At 41.3% G+C, this 27,001-nt stretch overlaps 1 protein-coding gene across 2 annotated transcripts in view; it reads left to right on the top strand.

The window, feature by feature from the left end:
• Window positions 1-13,409, top strand: part of rsf1b.1 (remodeling and spacing factor 1b, tandem duplicate 1) — a 38,712-nt gene extending 25,303 nt beyond the window's left edge. The window contains exons 4-16 of one of the 2 annotated variants that reach the window (XM_024432075.2): window positions 1,450-1,655; window positions 1,854-1,969; window positions 2,176-5,507; window positions 5,699-5,971; window positions 6,289-6,393; window positions 8,926-9,005; window positions 9,334-9,388; window positions 9,563-9,690; window positions 9,821-9,888; window positions 10,838-11,063; window positions 11,335-11,561; window positions 11,995-12,174; window positions 12,365-13,409. In XM_024432075.2, the coding sequence (XP_024287843.2) occupies window positions 1,450-1,655; window positions 1,854-1,969; window positions 2,176-5,507; window positions 5,699-5,971; window positions 6,289-6,393; window positions 8,926-9,005; window positions 9,334-9,388; window positions 9,563-9,690; window positions 9,821-9,888; window positions 10,838-11,063; window positions 11,335-11,561; window positions 11,995-12,174; window positions 12,365-12,870 (5,502 nt within the window). In that variant the 3' untranslated portion in view covers window positions 12,871-13,409. Of the gene's footprint in view, window positions 1-1,449; window positions 1,656-1,853; window positions 1,970-2,175; window positions 5,508-5,698; window positions 5,972-6,288; window positions 6,394-8,925; window positions 9,006-9,333; window positions 9,389-9,562; window positions 9,691-9,820; window positions 9,889-10,837; window positions 11,064-11,334; window positions 11,562-11,988; window positions 12,175-12,364 lie in introns of both variants that reach the window. The other variant, XM_024432074.2, reaches the window with a different exon arrangement.
• The last annotated feature ends 13,592 nt before the right edge of the window (window positions 13,410-27,001 follow it).

A 27,001-nucleotide genomic window follows, 5' to 3' on the forward strand; every position in this document is an offset into this window, starting at 1 on the left:
CCTTTTCTACGAGACTTGAAATTGAGCTCAGGTGCATCCTTTTTACTTGATCATCCTTGACATGTTTCTACAACTTGATTGGAGTCCACCTGTGGTAAATTCAATTGAGTGGACATGATTTGGAAAGGCACACACCTGTCTGTATAAGGTCCCACAGTTTACAGTGCATGTCAGAGAAAAAAACAAGCTATGAGGTCGAAGGAATTGTCTGTAGAGCTCCGAGACAGGATTGTGTCAAGGCAAAGATCTGGGAAGGGTACCAAAAATGTCTGCAGCATTGAAGGTCCCCAAGAACACAGTAGCCTCCATCATTCTTAAATGGAAGAATTTTGGGAACACCAATACTCTTCCTATAGCTGGCCAAACTGGGTAACCGGGAGAGAAGGGCCTTGAAACTAGATTCTCTGGTCTGATGAAACCAAGATTGAGCTCTTTGGCCTGATTACCAAGCATCTGGAGGAAACCTGGCACCATCCCTACGGTTGAAGCGTGGTGGCAGCATCATGCTGTGGGGATGTTTTTCAGTGGCAGGGACTGGGAGACTAGTCAGGATTGTAGAAAGATGAATGGAGCAAAGTACAGAGATCCTTGATGAAAACCTGCTCTGCTCAGGACCTCGGACTGGGGTGAAGGTTCACCTTCCAACAAGACAACGACCCTAAGCACACAGCCAAGACATAGCAGAAGTGGCTTCTTGACAAGTCTGAATGTCTTTGAGTGACCCAGCCAGAGCCCGGACTTCAACCCGATTAAACATCTCTGGAGAGACCTGAAAATAGCTATGCTGCAACACTCTCCATCCAACCTGACAGAGCTTGAGAGGATCTGCAGAGAAGAATGTGAGAAACTCCCCAAATACAGGTATGTCAAGCTTGTAGTGTCATGCCCAAAACGACTCAAGGCTGTATTCGCTACCAAAAGTTCTTCAGACCTTTTACTCAGTACTTTGTTGAATACTTATGTAAATGTGGTATTTCTGTTTTTGTATTTATTTTTGCCAAATAAAAATAAATGTTTTTGCTTTGTCATTGTGGGGTATTGTGTGTAGATTGAGGTGAAAAAAACAATTAACGTAACGTAACAAAATGTGGAAAAGATCAAAGGCTTGAATACATTCCGAATGCACTGTAGCTACAATTAGGCTAGTTCTGCATGCAAACATTTCAACATATATTTCCAAACAAGATGCAGGTGGTAAAAAGGACCCCGCTTTTCACCTAAATAAATCTACATATTTTGTGTGATACAAAAGTTCTCTCTGAAAATAGTGGTTACCAGTGGTGTTGGTGGCAGCACAGATCTTGTTCAGTTCACTCAAGTGTGTTGTGTTGCTAGTCATATCACAATATTCCATTTTTAAAAATTGTCCATATCTTGCAGCCCTACTAACATCGGATTTTTCTTTTTGCCAAAGGAAACCTTTCTCATACTTTTTATTTCTCTGTCCAGCACTTATGTGAGTGCCAGTTTGATGACAATGTCAAGTTCAAGACTGCAATTAATGAGGAGGATCCTGATAAGATGCGGCTCCATCCCATTGGCAAGGACAAGGATGGCCTAATGTACTGGTTCCAACTTGACCAGGATAACAATGTGAGGGTCTATGTGGAGGAGCAGGACGACCTGGACGGGTCCTCCTGGAAGTGCATTGTCAGGTACTATGGAACTTTTTTGGGGGGGGGCTTTAGGGGATGAAAGAGGCATACTGTTGTACTGCAGAGCCTAAATGTCAAGTCTTTTATTCCATGTGGATTATAGATTACTTGGTTCATATGTAATTTTACCACAAGACTTCTGAGAATGTCTGTCTGCTAAACTGGAAAGATTGAATTGAATTATCCATCTCTATGTAGAGACAGAAACAGCTTGGCTGAGATCCTGGCACAGCTGAAGACTCAAATCGACCCAGCACTGTTGACAAAGAAAGAAGGAGAGGAGGAAGATGAGAACAAGAAAACTGGCGGAGAAGGTAAAGTTATGGACAGGGCTTGTTATGTCAATAATGTCATATGCCATCTGTTTTTTGCTGTTTACTCAGACATATTTATGATATTGCATGAGTGCAGTCATTTGCCTTGAATCTATTTTATCCTATTTTATCCATGTATTTCCCTGACAGATGCAGTTATAAATGCTGTACATGTATTTTCTATTTATAATACCTTCGTCCATTAGGGGAAATTAAAAAGACAGAGGATACCTCCGGGGATGAAGAGGACAAACTCTCCAAGGATACAGCTTCTTTAGTGTCCCCAAAAACAGAGAATACAGAAAGAAAATCCCCAAAAGAGGAATCAAAGCTGGACGATTCAGATGCCAAATCCCCATCGAATGGCCTCAAAGACAACCAAGTCGAGTCAGAGTCAACAAGACGATCCGAGAAGCCAATGGTGGATGACAAGGCCACCATTAACACCCAGGCCATCAAAGAAGAGCTGATGGAGGTGTCAGAATCCAAGGAGAGCACAGCCACAAGTGCTACAGAGCCTCTTGCGGAGAAACATTGTGTGACGCCACAGACAGAACAGACTGAGGAAGCCAAGAGGAAGAATGCAGAGGAACTCCAAAGGGTGATGAAGAATGACCAGCAGGCCAAAATCCCCTTGAAAAAGAGAGAGATGAAACTTAGTGAAGATTTTGATAATAGTAGTGGCGGTGGCAGTAGAATCATTGTGCGTAACCCATCTGTTGCTCCTGTCAAAGAAGCTCCTAAAGTTGAGGAGACAAGTAAAGAGGTCTCTGTTGCCCTGGTGGGGACGATGGAGACTAAAAGTGATCAAGTGAATGGTGATGCTCAGCCTGTCACAGAAAAAAGTGTCAATAAGGGAATGAGAGAATCTCCTAAAGAGATGGGAATACAGAGAGAATCTGCTGATAGCAAAGAACAGCAAACAAAAGCTGTTGCTAGGGAAGAATGTGAAGCAGCAGAAGCTATTGAAAAAGAGAAGACAAATCTGTCCCTGGACATGGACAAAAAGGAAGGGGAGATGGCAAGCAATGCTGAGGAGCCCATGGCCGATGAAACGAACCTACAGAAAACTGTTCCAGCCCCAAAGGCAGAGAAGGAAAGCACTGAAGCACTGAAAAAATCATCCCTAAAAGAGGCTAAATCTTCATCCCCTCTGACAAAGCCATTGACTTCATCTAAGGATGCAACAAGCACACTGGAAAAGTCCTCTGATCTTAAAGAGGAACAAAAAGTCAAGGTATCCAAGTGGGATGTGAAAGTGCGTCGTACAGAACACAAGACATCCACATCAATAGAAACAGATAACAACCCTTTATCTAGTAAGTCACAGAAACCAGATGAAACTAAAGGAACAGATTCATCCATTGCATTTCAAGAGGTAAATTTGGCTGCCTTTAAGGAAACAGTTGTCCCTAAAGACAGTTGTCCCCTTTCTGTAGTGAAAGAGATGGAAAAAACATCCATCATAAAAGCCACAGAAAAGTTGTTGAACCCTAAAAACCCAGAAACATCAGTCATCACTAAACAAACCGAGAGACCTGATCCCATTACAGATAAACTAGAAAGCTCAAAACGCCCTGAGTCGCCAGCAGTCATAAAAAATACAGAGAATCCATCTAACAAAGAGAGCGCAGAGAAATGTGATGGTTCTAACGATATCAAAACATCTTCTGTCATTAAAAAGACAGAGATTTCAGAAAAGAGTAAAGATGCCAAGAACCTGGCCAGCTCTAAAGAGACCAATACGTCCTCATTACTTAAAAAGGCAGACAAACCAGTTCCCAATAAAGAAGCAGAGAAACTGGAGAGCACTAAAGAGACTAATAAATCGTTGGTCATTAAAATGACAGTGAAACCAGAGGCATCTAAACATACAGAGAAATGTGATACCCCTAAACACATTATGTCAGCTCTCACCAAGGAGAAACCTGCTGTCAGTGCTGTAAGCACAAATACAAATGTTGCCCCTGAGGTGAAGAAAAAAAACGTCCTGGAGAAAACAGCCATCTGTAAAGATGAGACGAGAGCTGTTGCAGCAGTGACTGAGAGACAATCTGGCCCTAAAGACGTGGAGATGGCAGACATCTTTGAGAAATCAAACCAATCCCAACTGGAAGGACCCAAAAAGGTAGAGAAATTGGGTATCCCTAAAGACACGTTGAAATCGACAATGCCTAAATATGCAGAGAAATCTGCTAAACTGGCTACGCCTAAAGACGCGGAGAAATTGGCTACGCCTAAAGGCGCGGAGAAATTGGCTGCGCCTAAAGACGCGGAGAAATTGGCTGCGCCTAAAGACGCGGAGAAATTGGCTGCGCCTAAAGACGCAGAGAAATTGGCTGCGCCTAAAGACGCGGAGAAATTGGCTGCGCCTAAAGACGCGGAGAAATTGGCTGCGCCTAAAGACGCGGAGAAATTGGCTACGCCTAAAGACGCGGAGAAATTGCCTAAATCGGCTATGTCTGAAAATGCTGGGAAATCTGCTACCCCTACAGACGCTGAGAATTCAGCTAAATCAGCTACACCTATCCCTGAAGACACGGAGATATTGGCTACTCCTGAAGAAGCGGAGAAATCGGTTAACACTAAAGACACTGAGAAATCGGCTACCCTTAAAAACACAGAGACTGCTTCTAAAAAGATTGAAGATTTCACAATCTGTGAAGGACAGAAACCAGATGCCTCTAAAGAAACTGAGAAACTGGCAGACATAATGCCAGCTGCAGCAAAAGGAGAGAAACATGTCACCTTTGAGGATTCTAAGCAATTACCTTCTCTCAAAGAGTCTGTCCCAGTGGGGAGGAAACAGGAAGAGCCTATGGAAATAAGTTCGGAAAAGTCAACAGATGACAATGTAATTATTAGGGGACATGCCGATAAAGGCTGGACAAAGAACTCTGTTAAAAGTGGAGAGAATTCTGAGAGCGAGCCTATCAAAGACTCAAACCGCATGGACTGTAATGCACCATCAGAAAAACAGGCTACCAGCAAGAAGGCATCATCTCTCACTGATGCTGAAGGTGAGACAGACAAAAGCCAGGTCAAAGTAATCAAGGAAGATGCCACAACACAGGGATGCCCTAAAGAGGATGAGAAGGAAGATGATCAGGCTAAGAAAAACGACCAAAAGGAGGATGATGGTGCTGAGAAAGATAACTCAACTGCAGCAGAGAAACTGGGTGAGGCAAAAGCAAGTAAAGGTTCTGAGAATAAAGAGGATGAAAAAAAGGATGCAGGAACAACATCAGAGATTCAAGAGGAGGGGATTCGCCTGAAAATACGGGGAATTACTCATCGAAGGAGAGCTGAGCTCCAGAGAACGGAGAGGGACTCGGGGTCCGATACTGGTGAGACTGGGAGATCCCTGAGGAGGTCACCCAGGATTTGCAGGCCAACCGCTAAGGGGGTGGAGTTCCAGGACAGGAGGCTGGAGAAAAAAGAGACCACGCCCCCTGAGGAGGAAGAGGACGAGGAGGAGGAAACTGTTCAGAGGAAACCGAGAGAAAAGGTTGATCTAGATGGACAGTCCACATCTAAGGTAAGTTCTTTCAGTAACTGCAGATATTTCTACATTAATATTACAGGTGGATTGTGAATGCATGTTTTTGGATCAACAGTATCTTTTAAATCAGGGATCCACAGTGTCAGCCTTCAGTAACTTATGCATATGCTGTGCTACATTAGCCTCATGAAATCCAAAAATGAGGTGAGCTTTTCTTTTGTTTTCAGGGGCGACGGAGGAGAAAGACCCGGTGGTCCAACACTCGAACACGACGGCGCAAAAAGAATGGTTCTGGTGATGACAATGAAAGTGAATCAAGTGAAGAGGAGAGTGAGGAGGATGACAGTGATGAGAGCTTTAAGGTGGAGAAGGGCAAGAGGAGGTGGAGGAACCGGAACAGAGAAAGGCACAGCGACGACTCTGACACATCCTCGGATGATGACCTCCCTCCTAACGAAGACCCCTGCAAACACTGCGGCCTCCCCAACCATCCCGAGCTGGTGGGTCCTCATTGAAAAGCATTTAATTGAAATGGAATTGACCCCAACCCTGGTGGGCTGTAATCATGGTTATACTAGGCTGTATCACGGTCTCATAGGGCGGCGCACAATTGGCCCAAGCGCCGCCGGAGTTTGGCCGGTGTAGGCCATCATTGTAAATAATAATTTGTTCTGAACTGATATGTCTAGTTAAATAAAGGTTGAATATTTTTTTAATTTTTTTAAAATATACTATATTCATAATATTTATCTCCACTGACAGATAAGACTACCATATAATGTGTTCCAGCTAATCCCCCTCCGTGTTTCCTCCACAGATCTTGCTATGTGACTCGTGTGACAGTGGCTACCACACGGCCTGCCTCAGACCCCCTCTCATGATCATCCCAGATGGGGAGTGGTTCTGTTCACCCTGCCAACATGTAAGTAACATCCAGATGCTAAACAATCTGTACTCACACTACAGTTTGGATGCTAGCCACATCACTATGTTTTGAACTAATGGCTTAATTATGCACTCCCCTACATATTTATTTGGACAGTGAAGCTAATACTTTTAATTTGCCTCTACTCCAGCCTTTTGGATTTGAGATCAAATTTTTATGAGGTGACAGTACAGAATGTCACCTTTTATTTGAGGGTATTTTCATACATGCAGTCAGGTCCATAATTACTGGCACCCTTGATAAATATGAGCAAGAAAATACTGTATAAAATAAATAATACAAATACTGCGCTACAGTATATTGTATGCTCCCAAAAATTGGGAGAGATTATAAATGTATTTTTTACCAAGTAATAAATAAATAAAATCTCAAAGATGGCACCCCTGTTTTCAATACTCAAGCACTCCCCTTGCGAAGAAAACGACACAGCCTTTTTCTGAGATTGTCATGTCATTTTTATTGTAAATAAGAATAAAATATATTTCTGAACATTTCTACATTAATGTGGATGCTACCATGATTACGGATAATCATGAATGAATCGTGAATAATGATGAATGAGAAAGTTACAGATGCACAAAGATCATGGCCCCAAAACATGCTAACCTCTCACCAACTTTCTCACTCATCATTATTCACGATTCATTCGTGATTATCCGTAATCATGGTAGCATCCACATTAATGTAGATGTGTTCAGAAACATATTCTATTCTTATTTACAATAAAAGTGACTTGTAAATGACAAATCAAACCAAAACAAGCTGAAATTGCATCCATCAAGAGTCACTTGATGTCAACATTGCGTGTTAGGAATATGGGACCAAATACTCAAATTGAATAAATGTTATACACTATCAGTGAATTTGTCCAAATACTTAGGACATCTTCAAATTGGGGGATTAGATCAATAAAGTGCTTTAATTTCTAAATGGTAAAACAGATAGTGCCTAAAATTATTCACACCCCTTGACCTTTTCCAAATGTTCTTCTGTTATGCTTTAGTCAAATAATAAGTTACATGGACTCACTCTGTGTGCAATAATAGTGTTTAAAATGATTTGTTTATGACTAGCTCATATCTGTACCCCACACATACAATTATCTGTACGGTACCTCAGTTAAGCAGTGACTTTCAAACACAGATTCAGCAACAAACACCAGGGACGGTTTACAATGCCTTGCAAAGAAGGGCACCTATTGGTAGATGGTCAAAATAAAATAGAAAGCACACATTGAATATCCCTTTGAGCATGGTGAAGTTATGAATTACACTTTGGATGGCGTATCAATACACCAGGTCACTACAAAGATACAGGTGTCCTTCCTAACTCAGTTGCCAGAGAGGAAGGAAACCGCTCAGGGATTACTCCACAATTTTATCATGAGGCCAATGGTGACTTTTTAAAACAGTTGCAGAGTTTAATGGCTGTGATAGGATAACTGAGGATGGATCAACAACATTGCAGTTACTCCACAATACTTACATAATTGAGAGTGAAAAGAAGGACGCCTGAACAGAATAAAAAATATTTCAAAGAAAGTGTTTTGTTAGTAACAAGACAGACACTAAAGTAATACTGCTAAAAATGTGACCAAGCAATTATCTTTTTGTCCTGGATACAAAATGTTATGTTTGGGGCAAATCCAATACAACACACTGCTGAGTACCATATTTTCAAGCATAGTGGTGGCTGCATCATGGGTACGGGAGGACAGGGGACTTTTTCAGGATAAAAATGAAATGGAGATAAGCACAGGCAAAATCCTAGGGGAAACTCTGGTTCAGGCTGCTTTCCACCAGACACTGGAAGACATTCACCTTTCAGCAGGACAATAATCTAAAACACAAGGCCAAATCTACACTAGAGTTGTTTACCAAGAAGAATATTTAGGTTCCGGACTGGCTGAGTTACAGTTTTGACTTAAATCTACTTGAAAATATATACCAGACCTGAAAATGGTTGTCTAGCAATGATCAACAACCTGGAAGAATTTTGAAAAGAATTATGGGCAAATGTTGCACAATCCAGGAGTGAAAACGTCTTTGACTTAACCAGAAAGACTCACTGCTGTAATCGCTGTCAAAAGGTGCTTCTACAAACAGTTGACTCAGGGATGTGAATACTTATGTAAAATAGATTTCTGTATTTGATTTTCAATAAATGTGCAAAAAAAAATCTCAACATGTTTTCGCTCTGTCATTATTGGGGTATTGTGTGTGTAGATGGGTGAGGGGAAAAATAATAATTTAATCCCTTTTGAATTCAGGCTACAACACAACAAAATGTGGAATAAGTCGAGGGGTATGAATACTTTCTGAAGGCACTGTATGTATGAAAATAAACTCAAAATTAAAGGTGGCTTTCTGTACTGTCGCTTCTAAAACCCAAAATGCTGGAGTATAGAGCCAAATTAAAAGGTTTAGATTCACTGTCCAAATAAATATGTAGGGGAGTGTATGTGTGGTGTTCTGTCATTCTTACCCATGTCCTGGTGACCCCCTGCAGAAGCTACTCTGTGACAAGCTTGAGGAGCAGCTTGCTAATCTCGATGCTGCCCTGAAAAAGAGAGATCGCGCTGAGCGAAGGTGAGAACCTCTCAACCATGACCCTTGGTGTAAAACAGCAAATGACAACAGGAAGATAAATACATTTAGTTGGGTGGTTCTTATTAAAGAATATGAGGCTCAGTCCACAACGCATGCAATTCTACACTGAATTGCATTGGTTCGACAATAGAATAGGTACAATCACCCTGATCTGTGTATCGATCTCAAACATTTAATGGAGCTTACATTGCTTGACATTTCTTGTTGTACAATGGCAGTGGGCCCCTGATAATGGGAAAACTGTTTTTTGTTTGTTTATTCTATCATAAGTTGTTTTAAATAAAATTATTGTATTTTTTCCCTCCAGAAAAGAACGTTTGGTCTATGTTGGAATAAGTGTCGAAAACATCATCACTCCCTCTGTAAGTAGCATTTGGTTGTTATGGTTATATACCATCATGAAAGTCCATTGCAAAACATCCAGAATTCAGTGTGTGTTGGACGTCCTTGTAAAATGGTCTGTCACACTGTTCACTGCCCAGCCTAGACTGATTGCTTCCTATAGTGTACTGACACGTTGCCTATTCTCATTTCAGTTGGAGGTAGAGGAAGAAAAAGAGGAAGAAAAGGAGGAAGAAGTGAAGAAGGAGAAGAAAGAGAAGAAAGAGAAAAGCAAGAGCTGGGGTCGAAGGTCGACAAGGGCAAAGAAAAGCATAAGTTACAGGTATGATGTCTGTACTAAACTCAGGGTTATTAGAAGTCTGTGGTGTGTGTGTGTGTGTGTGTGGTTGGTCTTTATTGTTTCAGTATGGTGGCTGTTAAATCCCTGAATAATTTCGACATCTTGTTTGCAGGTTTGATGAATTTGATGAGGCTATCGAGGAGGCAATTGAAGAAGACATCAGAGAAGCTGATGGTGGAGGTACAGTTGGACATTATGGAATCTGGCAACAAAGTCACAGAATTATGAATTTAATTCAATGTCTATTAGTTTTGTTCTGAAATGACTTCTGGCTGCAGCATTTCACCTGTGCCCCCCCTGGTAATTGTGCATTGTTCAAGCTTTAAGAAGGGTTATGAAGAGTCAAGTCTGAGGCTGCATTTCATTTTAGATCTGTCAAGGAGTGTGAACGAGGGCAAAGGAGGGAACATCTACCCTGAATGAAACACAGCCTGACAGCCTTTAACTCATGTCGCCTGCAAACAATCTTTCATTCTTTAGTCTAAGACATTTTTAGGACCCCTTTAGGTATAGAAAAATACACTACTGTTCAAAAGTGTGGGGTCACTTGTTTTTGAAAAAAAAGCTATTTTTTTTGTCTTTAAAAATAAAAAAATTGATCTGAGTTACAGTCTAGACATTTAATGTTGTAAATAACTATTGTAGCTGAAAACTGCTGATTTGTAATGGAATATCTACATAGGCGTACAGAGGCCCATTATCAGCAACCATTACTCTGGATGGAATAGCTTTTTATTTTAACACATTTAACCCCTTTTATGGGGGGGTGGGGTAGGCACAAAACTACTTTCACACTTCCATTCTTTAAAAAAAACTGTACCGGATACGTTGACGTGCTGCGTGACACGTGTGGGAGTCGTAGAGCAAAACAAAGAACACCATCGTGTTCATGAGTCTCTCCTTTCCATAGAATAGTTTTGGGATGTCTCATGGTCTGACAAACACCTCTCTAGCTCTGCTACCTTTCACCCAGATGTGGAAGTACGATCTCTAGCTTAAACTGACAGATTTTGATGGGAATTCTTTTGTTATGTAACTTTGATTGATGCACCGGTTTGTCAATTGACTCTAGGAGGTTAATGTGTGCCTGTTGAATTGTCTAAATGTTGACGTATGCTGCCCTCTACAGGAGCTGGTCGGGGCAAGGACATGGCCAACATCACAGGCCATAGCAGAGGGAAGGACATGTCCACCATCCTGGCAGCAGGAGAGGTTGGTCAGGGCAAGGAGAATGGACGCCCGCCACGGCCCAACGCCGGCCAGCGCAGGAAGAAGCGCCGGCGTCTCAACGACCTGGACAGCGACAGCACTGTGGAGGAGGAGGAGAGCGAGGACGAGTTCCGTCTCAGTGACAGGTAGGGTCATCAGGTGGGTGGGAGGTAGGGGTGCATAAGTCAGGACAAGGACGACAGGGTTGTGTTCATAAGGCACCAAATGGAAGACGACAGACTGAAACACGGAGTGACTACGTTGACTTTTTAAAAATGTTTTCTGTTGGGTGCCATAATGAACACAACCCAAGGTACCACTTTATTGACAGCTATTACAGCCAGAAAGGTGTGACACAAAGGGGTGTTGAAATAATTGATCATTTTCTTCTCTCCCCCTGCACACTTTTATGCGTAGTACGGAGGAAGAGGAGTTTGTGGCGTCAGACAAGAGCGACGCAGAGAGTGAAGCGGCAGTCGACTCTAACGACGACAGTGACTTCGGCAGCACGCGACGCAGAACTGCCAGGACAAGGAGGCCGGCCAAATGTCAAAGGAGCACTCGGCCGCGAAGGCGCCGCAGAGCGAGAGGGTACTCAGATGATGAAGAGGAGGAGACGAGTGATGAAGATGAGGACGAAATGAGTACGTTGTTGTCGTCAATTCCTCTGTTGTTTGAAGGGACATCGCTCTCCAGAATTAGACTTTGTTAGATGTTTTCAGATCTCAAGTGGTCTTTTCCCGAGACAAGTTCCAGGCCATCTGTTTTGTGGATTCTGCTTTATGCCACAACCCAAAATAATTTGAAAAATGTCCTTTGAAAAGGTCCTTTGTGGCACTTATGTTTTACACTAATTTGTGGTTTAGGCCTTCGTTACAGTGGTTAGACAGCTGCTTGGGTGGGACATGGATCCATCTTGATATTATAAAAATCTTATGGTCTGAAAACATATGACATTAAGTGTTGATTTTGTAATTGTCCTTTTAAAGACCAATAGGTATGTGTTGGCGGCCCTGTGACGTGGCTCTCTGTGTTGACTGGATCTCTCTCTTTGCTGACCTTTTTAACAAGTCTCAGAGGGTTCCAGCGAGTTCAGCGACAGCGACCTGGATTGTAGCCAACGCCGATCCCGCCGTAGTCATACAAAGAGGCAGGTCAACTACTGCGAGTCGTCCGGCGACTCCGATGGCTCAAAGGCCGGCACCAACCGGGACAAAGTCAAACCGCGGAGGCGCCTCGCCAGCTCCGACAGCGAAGGTCAGCCAGACTTTTTTTTCTAGACACGCACTCTTTGCCTCACTGCCACTGCTATTAGCGTATGTTTTCTGTAGTGTGTCTGTAAGTCATATGAATTAGATTCTTAAGCAAGTCCTCACTGGCCATTACTTTAACTGATAAACAATATGGTTTTACCTAACGTCCACTGTTTCATGCCTTGCTCTTTCAGCAAGCTCCTCCAGAGGCTCGGACGACGGCAAGAGGGAGAGGACTAGGTTGAAGAGGAGGGCTGACTCGTCTGAGGAAGAGTCCCAGCAGCGCCGCAGACGCCTCTCGCTGAAACGGAGGCGAGCCTCCGAGGAGGACGATGACGATTCCGATGAATCATCGGAGGGAGAGCGTCCGGTCCGCAAGCGTGTGAACCGCATCGACTCGGACGACTCTGACAAGGAGGAGGAGAAGGAAGAAACAAAGGAAGAGGAGGAAGGGGGGGTGCTGGGGAAGGGAGCCAGCCCATTGGACTACAACCTGGTGGAACTGCACCCCCCTACCAACGGACAGAGTCCCATCAAGGCCCTGGAGGGCCTGGCTCACATTGGGCCCCAAAAACCTGGAGCCACAGCCGTCACCATAGCGCCCAACGGACTGGAGTTGGCGCCACAGGACGATGATGAAGATGACCTGCTGGGGGTCACAGACCTAGTGGACTTTGTCTGCAATAGTGATGTGTTGTAAAACAAAGTTGTATGTTTGTTCATTTCTGTAGTATTGTATTTTTTTTTATATTATGTTTTTTTTCTCCACTGAAGTCGTCCACCGTTTATTCCTGTCCTCTCCTCTTGTGTTTTTTTTGTTTGTTGTTTTTTTCAATTCATCCTCCTTGTCCCCTCCTCAGTGTGGCCCCATCCATCCATATGAACTGGATGCCTTACGGGGAGAAGTTAATTCTCTTCACTCTTCGCACCTCTCGCAGTTGGATTGTACAGTCATTGAGAGCACTAACTCTAAAGGTTGTTTTGTGGTACGTGAATTAGCTTTGTCTTATCCTCTGTACTCCGTCACCGATGGACATGCGGGTCAGATACTTGACTACAAATGAACCTACCTGTTTCTCCAGCCAACTTCCAGGGTTTCCTACTCAGGGGTATGACCCCACCATACAAAGAATCCATCTCTCAACTTCATAGTTTTGTTCATTAGGCCCCAAACAGAAGAAAGCAGACAGAAACTGGGAGGGACTAACTAGACTTGTCCAATAAACACTCATTTTTGTTTTCTGTTGTGTGACTTAATGAACACGACCCATGAAAACCTGTTCTCTTGAGAAGCTCCTCAGTGTTCCTGCCTGGGAAAGAGGATGTCTTATTGTAGGATATAATTAATTGTTTGTAGGAAGTAGATGTGTTTTAGCTCAGGTGGGCCTAAGCTTCAGCAAACAAAGGAATGGAGGGGTGCTCAACAGCGACAAAAGTCACGAGAATGGCTGACCAAATTATTTTTTTTATTGGTAAGCCATTCTCGTAGATTTGTATTGTTTAGTCTGTATACCTCTTGTAAGATTTCTAAATTTGTATATAAGAATAGAAGATGGCAGAGGTAAGGGGTCAAACTGCTTCCATTTACAACTTAAATTTACGTTTGTTTTGTGGATCAGCTGCTGGAAACCAATCATTGTTTTTATCCCCCACTCTTTTCCCCAAACATTTAATATCAATGTCTTTCACTTTTTTTGATATTTGAATTCTACATTTTAATCCTCAAACAATTTATTTGTTTTAGTGTGTTAAATTCTATTAGTCAGTTGTTTGACTAAACCCTTAAACAGGTTTCCCACCCACCTTAAGACCATATACAACTTGCATTGGATGAAAAGCATGAGTGCAACAGAGTTTCCCTTGAGAAAACCGGACACAGAACCATCATGCTAGAAACAGCTTTTTTTAATAGACAGATTGGGTGACCAGAACCCACAACCATTCCCATACTTTCTTGTAATTACAATCTCCAAAAGAGTATTTGTCACAGATTTGTTCAATTGTTTTTACCCAAAGTATTGTAACGTTCTACTGTCACGTAGAGTTGAAGTTGGAAGTTTACATACACTAACAGGCTAATTACACCGCTCGTGTCACGTGCGCTGCAAAATATATTTAGAAACCTGTTTTTCAATTATTGCACCCACACTGCTCGCTCGTGCCAACAGATCGCACTGCAAGTCCTGCCTCTCCCATCTCATTGGTTTATATAAGCAGGTACCCACGTGGGATCTCCTAATTGGTTATACCCACGTAGGTAACTGACTGACAAATGAGGTCAGTGTCGTTAATGCATCTGATTTATGAAAGTTGCCAATCGCAATATAACATAAAGAGAAGGAAAGGCCTGGAAGGAGGAGAGATGACTAGAAATGATTCGGTTGACTGTTTTACGTGTGGATTAATTGGAGGAGTAGAGGACCTTGTGCATTTCAGGTAAAATAACTATGTTTATATCCCAGGACAAATTAGCTAGCAACAGCAAGCTAGCTAAATAGGACAAATTAGCTAGCAAATGCAAGCTAGCTAGCTAAATTGACATAAATGTTTTATGCTTTTCGACCCGTCTCCAAATTAATATAATTGGTTCAGAGTTTGTTTTGATATTTTAACCTGCGTGTCGTGATAGCATTTGGTGTGGGTGTACAAAATACATTTACGCACGATGGCTCACGCGTACAGCCGGTTTGGGTTCCGTGAGTCATTAAAACTCATTTTTCAACCACTCCACAAATGTTTTGTTAACAAACTATAGTTTTGGCAAGTCGGTTAGGACATCTACTTTGTGCATGACGCAAGTCATTTTTCCCACAATTGTTTAGACAGATTATTTCACTTATTCACTGTATCAAAATTCCAGTGGGTCAGAAGTTTACATACACTAAGTTGACTGTGCCTTTAAACAGCTTGGAAAATTCCAGAAAACGATGACATGGCTTTAGAAGCTTCTGATAGGCTAATTGACGACATTTGAGTCAATTGGAGGCGTACCTGTGGATGTATTTCAAGGCCTACCTTCAAACTCAGTGCCTCTTTGCTTGATATCATGGGAAAATCAAAAAAAATCAGCCAAGACCTCAGAAAAAAATGTGTAGACCTCCACAAGTCTGGTTCATACTTGAGAGCAATTTCCAAACGCCTGATGGTACCACGTTCAACTGTACAAACAATAGTACACAAGTATGAACACCATGGGACCACGCAGCCGTCATACCGCTCAGGAAGGACACACGTTCTGTCTCCTTGAGATGAACGTACTTTAGTGCGAAAAGTGCAAATCAATCCCAGAACAACAGCAAAGGACCCTGTGAAGATGCTGGAGGAAACCGGTACAAAAGTATCTATATCCACAGTAAAACGAGTCCTATATCGACATAACCTGAAAGGCCGCTCAGCAAGGAAGAAGCCACAGGTTCAAAACCGCCATAAAAAAGACAGACTACGGTTTGCTACTGCACATGGGGACAAATATCATACTTTTTGGAGAAATGCCCTCTGGTCTGATGAAACAAAAATAGAACTGTTTGGCCATAATGACCATCGTTATGTTTGGAGGAAAAAGGGGGATGCTTGTAAGCCGAAGAACACCATCCCAACCGTGAAGCACAGGGGTGGCAGCATCATGTTGTGGGTGTTCTTTGCTGCAGGAGGGACTGGTGAACTTCACAAAATAGATGGCATCATGAGGGAGGAAATTTATGTGGATATATTGAAGCAACATCTCAAGACATCAGTCAAAGTTAAAGCTTGGTTGCAAATGGGTCTTCCAAATGGACAGTGACCCCAAGCATACTTCCAAAATTGAGGCAAAATGGCTTAAGGACAACATTGTCAAGGTATTGGAGTGGCCATCACAAAGCCCTGACATCAAGCCTATAAAAAAAATTGTGGGCAGAACTGAAAAGGTGTGTGTGAGCAAGGAGGCCTACCAACCTGACTCAGTTACACCAGCTCCGTCAGGTGAATGTTGGCCCACTCCTCCTAACTTATTGTGGAAGGCCACCTGAAACATTTGACTCAAGTTAAACCATTTAAAGGCAATGCTACCAAATACTAATTGAGTGTATGTAAACTTCTGACCCACTGGGAATGTGATGAAAGAAATAAAAGCTGAAACAAATCTCTATTATTCTGACATTTCACATTCTTAAAATAAAGTGGTGATCCTAATTGACCTAAGACAAGGAATTTTTACTAGGATTAAATGTCAGGAATTGTGAAACTGAGTTTAAATGTATTTGGCGAAGGGTATGTAAAACTTCCAACTTCAACTGTATATCCTGTTTGTTTTTAATCAAATGTTTTCATGAAGTGGTATTGACTGTTTAATTAATTCATTATTGATACGAAACAATATTAAGGCAGCTCCTCAGTGCATCATGCCAAATTACAGGTGTCATTTAGTCAACATTCAAATCTGTTCACCACCACATTTACAAGACTTTCCTTTTTAAATAAAAGTTTGATTGTATATAATGTGACCAACTAGAGTTGACCAATCCTGGTCTTCTCTCATCTAATGTGTGCGCATGCACCTGTTTCTAAAAACCCTAGTTTTTAGTTTTTGTATACTGTATACATATATAAATATTATTTTAAAGTGTGTGCTGCCAACACTAAATGGATTAAATGCCCATGTTTTAGACAAATGTTTTAATATGCTAATATTTAAAGGGATTTGTTATGTGTGAAATCACTGAGTATTTACAGAAAACTCTGCCTATTTTCTTTGTCCATCAAATCATGAGACTTTAGTTTAATATAACCATGTCAGCATTTTAACCATTATCTTGTGTTGCATTTTTATAATGTTTGTCTTTCTATATCAAACCCTCCTTCACGTGTATTGTTTTCCTCCCTAGCAAACCAAGTGGCATAATGTTTCCTATGTACCTTCTAGTCAATACTGTGTGTAGGTTCAAAACCTGGAAACTAGATGTACTTACTGATTACTACCTGTCGTTGTTCATCAGACTATTTTGAAGTAATTATTTTTTGTCTTTCTTCTCTGGTCTTTTCGTAACCCTCTGCCACCACCAGTGTGCAGTGTTGATTGTAGAGAACACTACGCTTGTTCTAGTCTCCCCTCTACATCTTACTGAATCAACTAAATAAACCTCTCTCTGATCTCAGAAAGCCTACCCTTTTGTCTGTTCTGAAATATGAGCTCATTTTGGTTTTAAGGTTACATTTTGAGGTCAGTTTTTAAATCACTGACTTTCTGGGCCCGTATAGGAGTGCTGTCCATATCTTATTCATTATTATCTACAAGGTAAAACTGATCCTATATTAGCACTACTATTCTGAGACTGTGAATACAGGCCCTCACCTCAAATCAAGAGGATTATGAATTAAAGGCATGCTGGATTGATCTTTGTTTGGAAAATGGTCTAGAAAAACCTCAGTAGGAACTAAATTGACGTGTCTGTGTGTAGTTTTTACTGTAATAGGCCTAGATATTTAGAGGCTTTTTTTTTTTTATCATTGAAAAAACAATTTGGCAATTTTTTACAATTCTGTCTCTTTATAATTGTTTTCCTTGTAGAGGAGTTGTGATATTGGCACAACTGTTTCGTAATGAATTAATCGGAGACCTGGCATGTTTTGTTGGATATAATTTTGTTATGTGCAGACCTATGCGCCGACCGCCCTGCGGATTTGCGAGGTTCAATAACCACAGACCTCTAAATTCCTTTGCTCAGCAGTTTTCATTGAGTCCTGCTACTGGACAGGAGAGCATAAACCAACCATTGGAGGCATGGGCAATACCTGGGAGGACTGCTGGGTTGTGTTCAGTAGGCACAAAATGGAAGAAAATGTGGTGAATTGGGGAGATACGAACTGAACTTGTCCAATAAGAAACGCTTGTTTTTGTTTTCTGTTGTGCCCCAATAAAGAAGACCCTCGTCAGAATCCTAGGAACAGTTCAAGATAAATGCGCTCCAATTAAGAAATTAGGCCTATTTTGTACATTTGTGTTTTGTAAAATAGTTTTGGCATGTGTTCTTCACTGATGGTAAACTCATCTTATTATTTTTGGTTGATCACAATGTTTGAAGTAAAGGATGATTTCCAAGGCAAAATGCTATTTCTGTGCTGCCTGCAATGCACTCAACTAACATGGTAATATTGACTACAGTTACCACAAGATTAGTTGGACTGCTTCTACTGGCAGTTAAATTGTGGGAATTTGACAAACAAATTACTAGGGTTGGTTTACCATTGTTTTGGGATGAAGAAATGTACGATTTCTGATATGATGTTCCCAAGATATGAAATTTCTTAGGTGTATGCATGAGTTTGACATAGTTAGTGGGCATTTTTTAAATCAATGGTAGAAAGACAGTAGTTGGGAGGGGCAGTGTCAGTCAGCCACTACAGGCTGTCCTCTGCCTGGGGGTTGGTGCCAATGATTCAAAAGTGTTTGTTCATTATTGTCTATTACGGGTAGATATGGAGGACTGCGGATGCCACTACAGGTCCGGTGTATAAATATAAGCCCCTCGAGTGGTCGCCTATGTTTTCTGTTCCTCTTCAAGACCTTTTTATTAACTGTCCTGTATTTTCTTTCATGAATACGATCTTGTACATTTGTCATAATAAAAAGGGTTTTACCTGGTATGGTAGGCGTACTTGTTTTCTGTCGGCGAAAGGGAGAGGACATCATTGTGGTGTGAAATATTGTTCAAATAAATGTGAAATTATTAGCTTTATGACTAATGCAGGCGTATCCACATAAACCTCTGGAAAAAGTGGTGAGGCATGTCCTTAAAGATGCATTCATGGAAGTTTGTTTTTTCAGAAATGTTGACTCGTTGACTGTATGGTTTATTTACATATTATATAGTGATATCTTAAATCCTATTCAGTCTCTTTTTTTCAAATGGGTGTGGAGATGTGTGCCCCTTTCTATCAAATGTCTGTCAAGTACTTTTTATGTCTATTTGGGGGATCCTTTTCGGCTCAAGAGCACCCCTAGTTGTAAATGTTGAGTATAGTTTTTTTTATAACCCACCAATTGCGGTGCTCAGAGGATAAATCGGATGCCCGTCCAGGTAACCTCAATTTGGCTACACTCTGTCAACTGCAGAAACTGGTTTGGAAGGTAAGGCGAGGTAGGATTAGAAGGCTGTGTTAAAGCCGTGTTCACATTGGCAGTTTGAAGTAACTCGAATCCTATTTATTTGCATATTTGAATCTGTTCTTTTTCCTGCCGCCTGAACAGCCAAAAAGCGCATCGAATCTGATATTTCGCGTCACATTTCAAACCACCTACAAATCTGATTCCTGGCCATGTGACTTGTCTGTATGGTCAAATATGATACATTTGCCACCAGTTTTAGACTGTATTTGGCGTATCTTGTTGCTTGCTAGCTACTCTGTTGACAGTTTGACAAGAACATGTGGTAGTTAACTAGCCTGTTAATTGTTTACAAACAAATTAGTGAATGTGCTCAGTGTTGCCATGTTCGCTGTTTTCCTGAAAAATAGGCTACTTTGAAAGTTACACCGCGGCAGCCATGGCATTTGTCTTAAATATTTATTTCACTGTGACCTGCTGACTGTGAGGCAGGCTGTTGCTGAGTGAGTGGTGGGAAGGGCGGGAGGGCTGTGTATGGGGGGTGATACATGCCAGAATTAAGCCTAGGCAACCGTACCACCGCGTGGCTGTCGTCTACCATTGAACACCTGACTGACATGACACCAAAGCCTTACTAACGTGTAACTAACGTGTAACTGCGTGTAACTAACATGTCATACTAACGTTTCCGTGTTAGTTTATATTAATTAAATCGCAACCATAAATGTTAGAAACTTACCGTTTTTCTCCGTGCAAGACAACATTCCGAAGTAGCCACCTTGAGCTATAGTGTAGCCTTAGGCTTGTGTATTTCCTGTTATCGCTAATTGCTGTGAAAATATGTCCAGTCTAATAGGTAATCTGTCTTTCCCTTAACACCTCATGGAACGGTATGGTATCTTATCTCGCTGTATACAGATCTAAATGTTGTTAGCCAATCACAGACTGTGTTTCCAGTTCCCAGTAGCCTACACCAGAGAACCAATGAGAGTTGTGTCCATGGCTTTCAGTGTCTGTGCTATTCGGAATCCTTGATGTCCCTACCTCAATTAAGTATAAATATAAAATGGTTAAGTTTACTGTTAAGGGTTTTAGTGTAGGGTTCAGGGTAGTGACGTCCCAAGAAATCAGGATAGCAGTGACTGTTCATAGAGTGAGGGACGGGCACGGTATTTGAGAGCTTGGCGGCGACACAGACATTTGTTTATTTTTATTTTTTTACAAGCGGCAGACACAATTTTCGAGAGTGTCTGCCCCAGATAGTTTCCTTAGAAACTATGAAAATAATTACCAAGATGTCCTTGATCCGATTGAGGAGTAAGTAGGCTATATTTAAGTTGTGATATCGTTAGGAAGTATTTAGGCCTACTGTGTGATAAGGCAAATTTGGTTTATTTGAAAATAATTACTTTTTGTTGAATGTTTTTATTTTATTTAACTAGGCAAGTCAGTTAAGAAAAATGTCTTAAACTTAATTCTACACCAGCCAAACCCAGACGACACTGGGACAATTGTGCGCCGCCCTATGGGACTCCCAATCACGGCCAGTTGTGATACAGCCTTGATTCGAACCAGGGTGTCTATAGTGATGCCTCTAGCACTGAGATGCAGTGCCTTAGACCACTGCGCCACTCGGGAGCCCACTCATAAAGCATGTAGGCAATATTATTTAATGTGTCGATAGGGGAGTAGGCTAGTTTACAATAATGTAATTTGATGTGCTTGTATTTCTTTCATGGATGAATTATATTGTAAATGAAAATATACACGTGGTGCTATAGGATATATAGATATTTTACATTGTAATAGACTACCCCTACATGCCATTGTGTGCTGGAGTTATGGGTATATTTTTCCACTGTCACTAGTCCTACACATTCACACTGAATTGAATCAGGGATGCATAACTACTTTTCACTGAAGAAGGGAACGAGGTACGACGTACAACTTCGATCGAAGAGCTTAACAACGTACAACTTCGATCGAAGAGCTTAAAATCATGCCTGACAAGACCAATGAAATCATAACGGTATCCTAATATAGTGTGGATACAGGAGTAGCCTATTCTACAATAATGTAACAATGTGCTAGTATTATTTATCTAATTGATAAATTAAATTGTAAATGTGGATGGGTACACTACTTCATTCAATGAATACTGAATGTCTTGCTACCTCCGGGAGTATGTTAACACTTATTACGGCTGCGATCGCGTTAACGGAATCGATATGACAACAGCCAGTGAAAGTGCAGGGCGCCAAATTCAAACAACAGAAATCTCAATGAAAATTCCTCAAAACATACAAGTATTTTACACCATTTTAAAGATAAACTTGTTGTTAATCCCACCACAGTGTCCGATTTCAAAAAGGCTTTACGACGAAAGCACACCATCTGATTATGTTAGGTCAGTACCTAATCACAGAAAAGCACAACCATTTTTCCAGCCAAAGAGAGGAGTCACAAAAAGCAGAAATATAGATAAAATTAATCACTAACCATAGATGATCTTCATCAGATGACACTCATAGGGCTTCATGTTACACAATACATGTATGTTTTGTTCGATAAAGTTCATATTTATATCCAAAATCTCAGTTTACATTTGCGTGTTACGTTCAGTAATGTTTTGCTTCCAAAACATCCAGTGATTTTGCAGAGAGCCACATTTATTTACAGAAATACTCATAAAACATTGAGAAAAGATACAAGTGTAATGCATGGAACTTTAGATAAATGTCTCCTTAATGCAACCGCTGTGTCAGATTTCAAAAAAGCTTTACCGAAAAAGCACACCATGCTATAATCTGAGTACAGAGTTTAGAGACCAAAACAAGCCATACAGATATCCGCCATGTTGTAGAGTCAACAGAATTCTGAAATAGCATTATAAATATTCACTTACCTTTGATCTTCATCAGAATCCACTCCCAGGAATCCCAGTTCCACAATAAATGTTTGTTTTGTTCAATAGTCCATCATTTATGTCCAAATACCTCCTTTTTGTTCGCGCCTTTAGTTCACAAATCCAAATACACGACGTGCAGGCCAGACAAAAAGTACAATTCCATTACAGTTCGTAGAAACATGTCAAACGATGTATAGAATCAATCTTTAGGATGTTTTTAACATAAATCTTCAATAATGTTTCAACCGGAGAATTCCTTTGTCTTTAGAAATGCAATGGAACGCAGCTACCTCTCACAGGAGCGAGCCTGACTGAGCTTATGGCCTTCTACCAGACCTCTTACTCAATCAGCTCTCATTCTCTCCTCCTTCACAGTAGAAGACTCAAACAAGGTTCTAAATACTGTTGACATCTAGTGGAAGCCTTAGGAAGTGCAATCGGACCAAATTTACACTATCTTGGATAGGCAAAGGGTTGAAAAACTACAAACCTCAGATTTCCCACTTCCTGGTTGGATTTTTCTCAGGTTTTCGCCTGCCATATGAGTTCTGTTATACTCACAGACATCATTCAAACAGTTTTAGAAACTGCGGGGTGTTTTCTATGCATATTATTAGTAGATTTGGATATCTTAGCTTCTGGGACAGAGTAGCAGGCGGTTTACTCTGGGCATCTTATTCATCCAAGCTACTGAATACTGCCCCCAAGCCATAAGAAGTTTTAATGAAGGCTTTTCAGCAGTTGAACTATGGCAAGGTCGAACTCATTTCTAAATCAATTTCTTTTAGTCAAGAAGTGATGAGCCAGAGCAACCAATCAACGTCACTAGCTGTTCTACCCACCATCTGTGCCCATCTCATTGCCGTTCGAGGATACTACAGTCACCCCTGGTGGAGGTTCTTGGAACACTGCTATTTAAGTCTGAACAGACGAAAACCTTCAAAAGTGGTGGTACTATGTTGCATGTTATCTAAAATCCCAGGCAGATGTTTGAGTACAGAATGAAATGGTGTGAACTGAACAGGATAAACTTGTCGAGTACCCTCTTTGAGAAAGGGGTTCAAACAGGGTTATTTGGCTGTCACCAAAGGAGAACCATTTTTGGTTCCAGGGAGAAGTATTTTTGGTTCCATGTGGAGTGGAGCCCAAAAGGGTTCTACCTGGAACAAAAAAAAGGTTACCCTATGGGGGCAGCGGAATAATACTTTTAGGTTGTAGATGGCACCTTTTTATCTGAGTGTAGGCCTATTGCAGTGGTGCTTTTCTGTAACAAAAACAAATTGTTCTTTGGTGGTGGGGAGTTAACATAATCAGAAATACTATGAAACATCCTCACATTTTGCACACATTTGCAAGCAAGCAAAGTAACTTTGTATGTGTGCTGAGGCATGTGTTTTCACTCAACATTGACAGGACCGACAAAATATGTGCTCGCATGCAAACGAAAGATAACGTGTCTAACTTGCAGCATTTTGCAATTATCAGGAGACTAGATACAAATAGCTAATCGTGGCTACCAATGTTCTAGCATTCATTTATTGAGGCAAGCAGATCAGTGATATCAAGGTGGTACCCATGCATATGCCATGTGTATACGTGACACACAAATATTTATGGTCATATTTTTTATGTTTTATTTTGTTTGTTATTTCATGGAGCCATCCATTGTATCATTTTCTAGGCCTCCCAGGTATTTACATGTAATGTATGTAAATGATTACTGCCGCCAGGGGTAGCTGTGATGTCAATGGAGTGTGTTAGTGAGATCTTGGAGAATGACTACTACTGAAAACTTAACGTTGCTCCGCCTCATCATTTTACCCTATTAATTCAGGTATGTAAAACTGCAATATGACTCTCAAAATATTGAGGTAACATGGTTTATTACATAGTCTGAGTTTAGTGATGTTTGAAGGCAATTGAAGGGAGTTTTAATCAAGATATAAACAGGTTGGTATTTTCCCCATTGTAAGTAATGGAGTTTGGATAGGTTGCTAATGGTTTACATGTAAGAGAAGGGATTAAGATGGCATCCGAACATTCTGTACTTTTATTCAACAACGTTTTAGATCCAATTTGTTTTATTTTGTATAAACAATGGCTCAGTTTACTAAGGTAATATATGTAAATATGTGATGTCACGATAAAATTTGTTAGTGTGAATATTTGTACGAAAATAGCTTTTAACAGTTCTCTAGCTTGATGCTAACCAAATTTAGTTTGGCTAAGCACTAGCACTAGGCTAGTTGGTTTCAGGTCAATGTTAGCTTATATTAGTGGTTAATAATGTAATGGTTGTAGCATTATTTCACATAGGCCTCCAGTAATTGACACTGATACTACAGTGAGTTCATATATACTATGAATACATAGATGTTTGGATGAATGGACCAACGGGACTGCCACAGGCAAGTCCCTTGACGGGTATCAGGAATTGTGGGAGGACAATCTGAAGGTAATTATCTTTGCACACAAAAGCAGCATCCAGGCCTCCAGAGTACTCACCCTATCACCTGCTGTATATGACATGTGACGTGTCAGTGCCACATTACATGACGTGAACACTACGTCTACATGATGTGTACGTGTCACGTAAATGGCGTAAATGTGGCGTAAATGCGTCGTCAGTTTGACGCCTTAGAAAAAAACTTCTCTCCATTGACAGTCCATGTTAATTCATGGCAGTATTTTATGGCGCTAGAAAGACGTTAGGTGACTTGGTGAGAAGTATCAGTAGCTTCACGATGTGTAATTCTGGCACTTATCACCCCATTTATCACCCCATCTGTTCACCGTCTGCCCTGGCCCGTCTCCCCTATTCGGTACAGGTACCCCCACCACACTCCCCCCTCTCTCCCAAGCTTTCTCTTGCCTCCAGCACACATGCACTGTTGTGGCAAGTGACACATATTTTATTTTCTTGTGCATTTTGCTATTTGCCTCATAACTCCTGCATGCTTTGTTGACTGAACCTTCTTGTTTACCCAACTGTGGGACAGACTATGTTTGTTCCCACACTCGGAACTCTGACTCTCTATTGGTTACACAGACTTTTGGCCTCCCATCCTATTCTAGTCCACCTCTCGCTGGCTTTGTATTCATGTTACCTGATGAAATTGCTGTACAATATGATCTTGTTGCCATCTAACGCAAATTCCAATGTCATAAATCAACACTGCAGAGATCTCCCTGTCCTCTGGTTTGTATTGATTGTATTACAGCTAATGATATCTGGAAATGTGCATGTACACCCTGGCCCATCTACTGTTGCTAGCCCCAATACTGACTTGTGCTCTGATATCTGCTTCATTGATTTCTGCTCTTGTAAAAGCCAGGGTTTTCTGCACATTAACACTAGAAGCTTATTACCTAAAATTTATCAATTGAAAGCATAGGTTCACAGCTCCAATCCAGATGTGTTGGTCATTACTGAGACGTGGTTAAGGAAGTGTTTGGAATACTGATGTTACCTTTCTGGTTATAACCTTTTTCGGCAAGACAGATCTTCCAATGGTTGGGAAATGGCCATCTTTACCTATGATCTCCTTCAGTGCTTGGTTGTCTCCATCAAGTCTGTCCCATAACAATTTGATTTGCTAGATTTAAGCATTACACTTTCAATTAGCTCTTTGATGTTGCTGGGTGCTATTTTTCTCCATTAGCACCGGCCTGTACCCTACCTGCCCTAAGTTCTCTCCTGGCCCCTTAGACTAAGTCTGAATTTATCCTGCTAGGTGACCTAAACTGGGATATGCTTAAACACCCTGACCAACTCCTAAAGCAATGGGACTCCCTAAATCTTTCTCAGATTATTACCAATCCCACAAGGTATGACTCCAACCCAGAAAAGGCTACTCTCCTTGATGTTATCCTCACAAATAATCCTGATAGGTATCAGTCTGGTGGTTTCTGTAATGTCCTTTGTGATCACTGTTTTACAGCCTGTGTTTGTAATGGCTGCTCAGTGAAATGACCTGTCCTGATTTGTCATAGATGCTTGCTAAAAAAACTTTAATGAGCAAGCCTTCCTTCATGAAATGTAAAATGGTATAGAATCAGCTTGAACCCTTCTGTCGAAGACGCTTAGACCTTATTTCTTTGTAACTTTTTAGGGGTATTGTTACCAAACATGCCCCCATAAAGAAAATGAGAATTAAAACAGGTTCAGCCCCTGGTTCGACAAATGATCTTGCTGAGTTACTCCACCTCAAGAATTCCATCAGGCAAAAGGCTCGGCACACTTGGACTGACTGGCTCTCATTCAGGCAAATGAGAAATAAGTGCACGCAGGCTATCTAGAAGGCCAAAGTTAGTTACTTTAAGGATCAGTTCTCTCTCTTTGGGTCTAACGCAAAGAAGTTCAACAAAACATTTAAAGATCTGGAGAATAAACCCTCCTCACAGCTGCCCATGTCCCTTAATGTTGATGTGGTTGTTACTGACAAGAAGCACATGGCTTAGCTATTTAATCACCACTTAATCAAGTCAGGATTCCTATTTGACTCAGCCATGCCTCCTTGCCCGTCCAAAATGTCCTTATCTCCCACCCCTTCTAATGTGACTAGCCCCAATACCTCTTTTTCCCCTGCCCCGCTACAAAGTTTCTCCCTGCAGGCGGGCACTGAGTCCGAGGTGCTAAAGGGGAGCCCCTATCAATTCCAAGTCTATCTCTGACCTTTTAAACCTGTCTCTCCTCTCTGGAGAGGTCCCCATTGCTTGGAAGGCAGCCATGGTTTGACCTTTTATTTAAAGGGGAGATCAAGCTGATCCTAACTGTTAATCAAATCAAATCAAAGTTTATTTGTCACGTGCGCTGTATACAACTTGTGTAGAAATGCTTAC

This window comes from Oncorhynchus tshawytscha, linkage group LG09 (genome assembly GCF_018296145.1).
Source record: "Oncorhynchus tshawytscha isolate Ot180627B linkage group LG09, Otsh_v2.0, whole genome shotgun sequence".
Taxonomy (NCBI): Eukaryota; Metazoa; Chordata; class Actinopteri; order Salmoniformes; family Salmonidae; genus Oncorhynchus; species Oncorhynchus tshawytscha.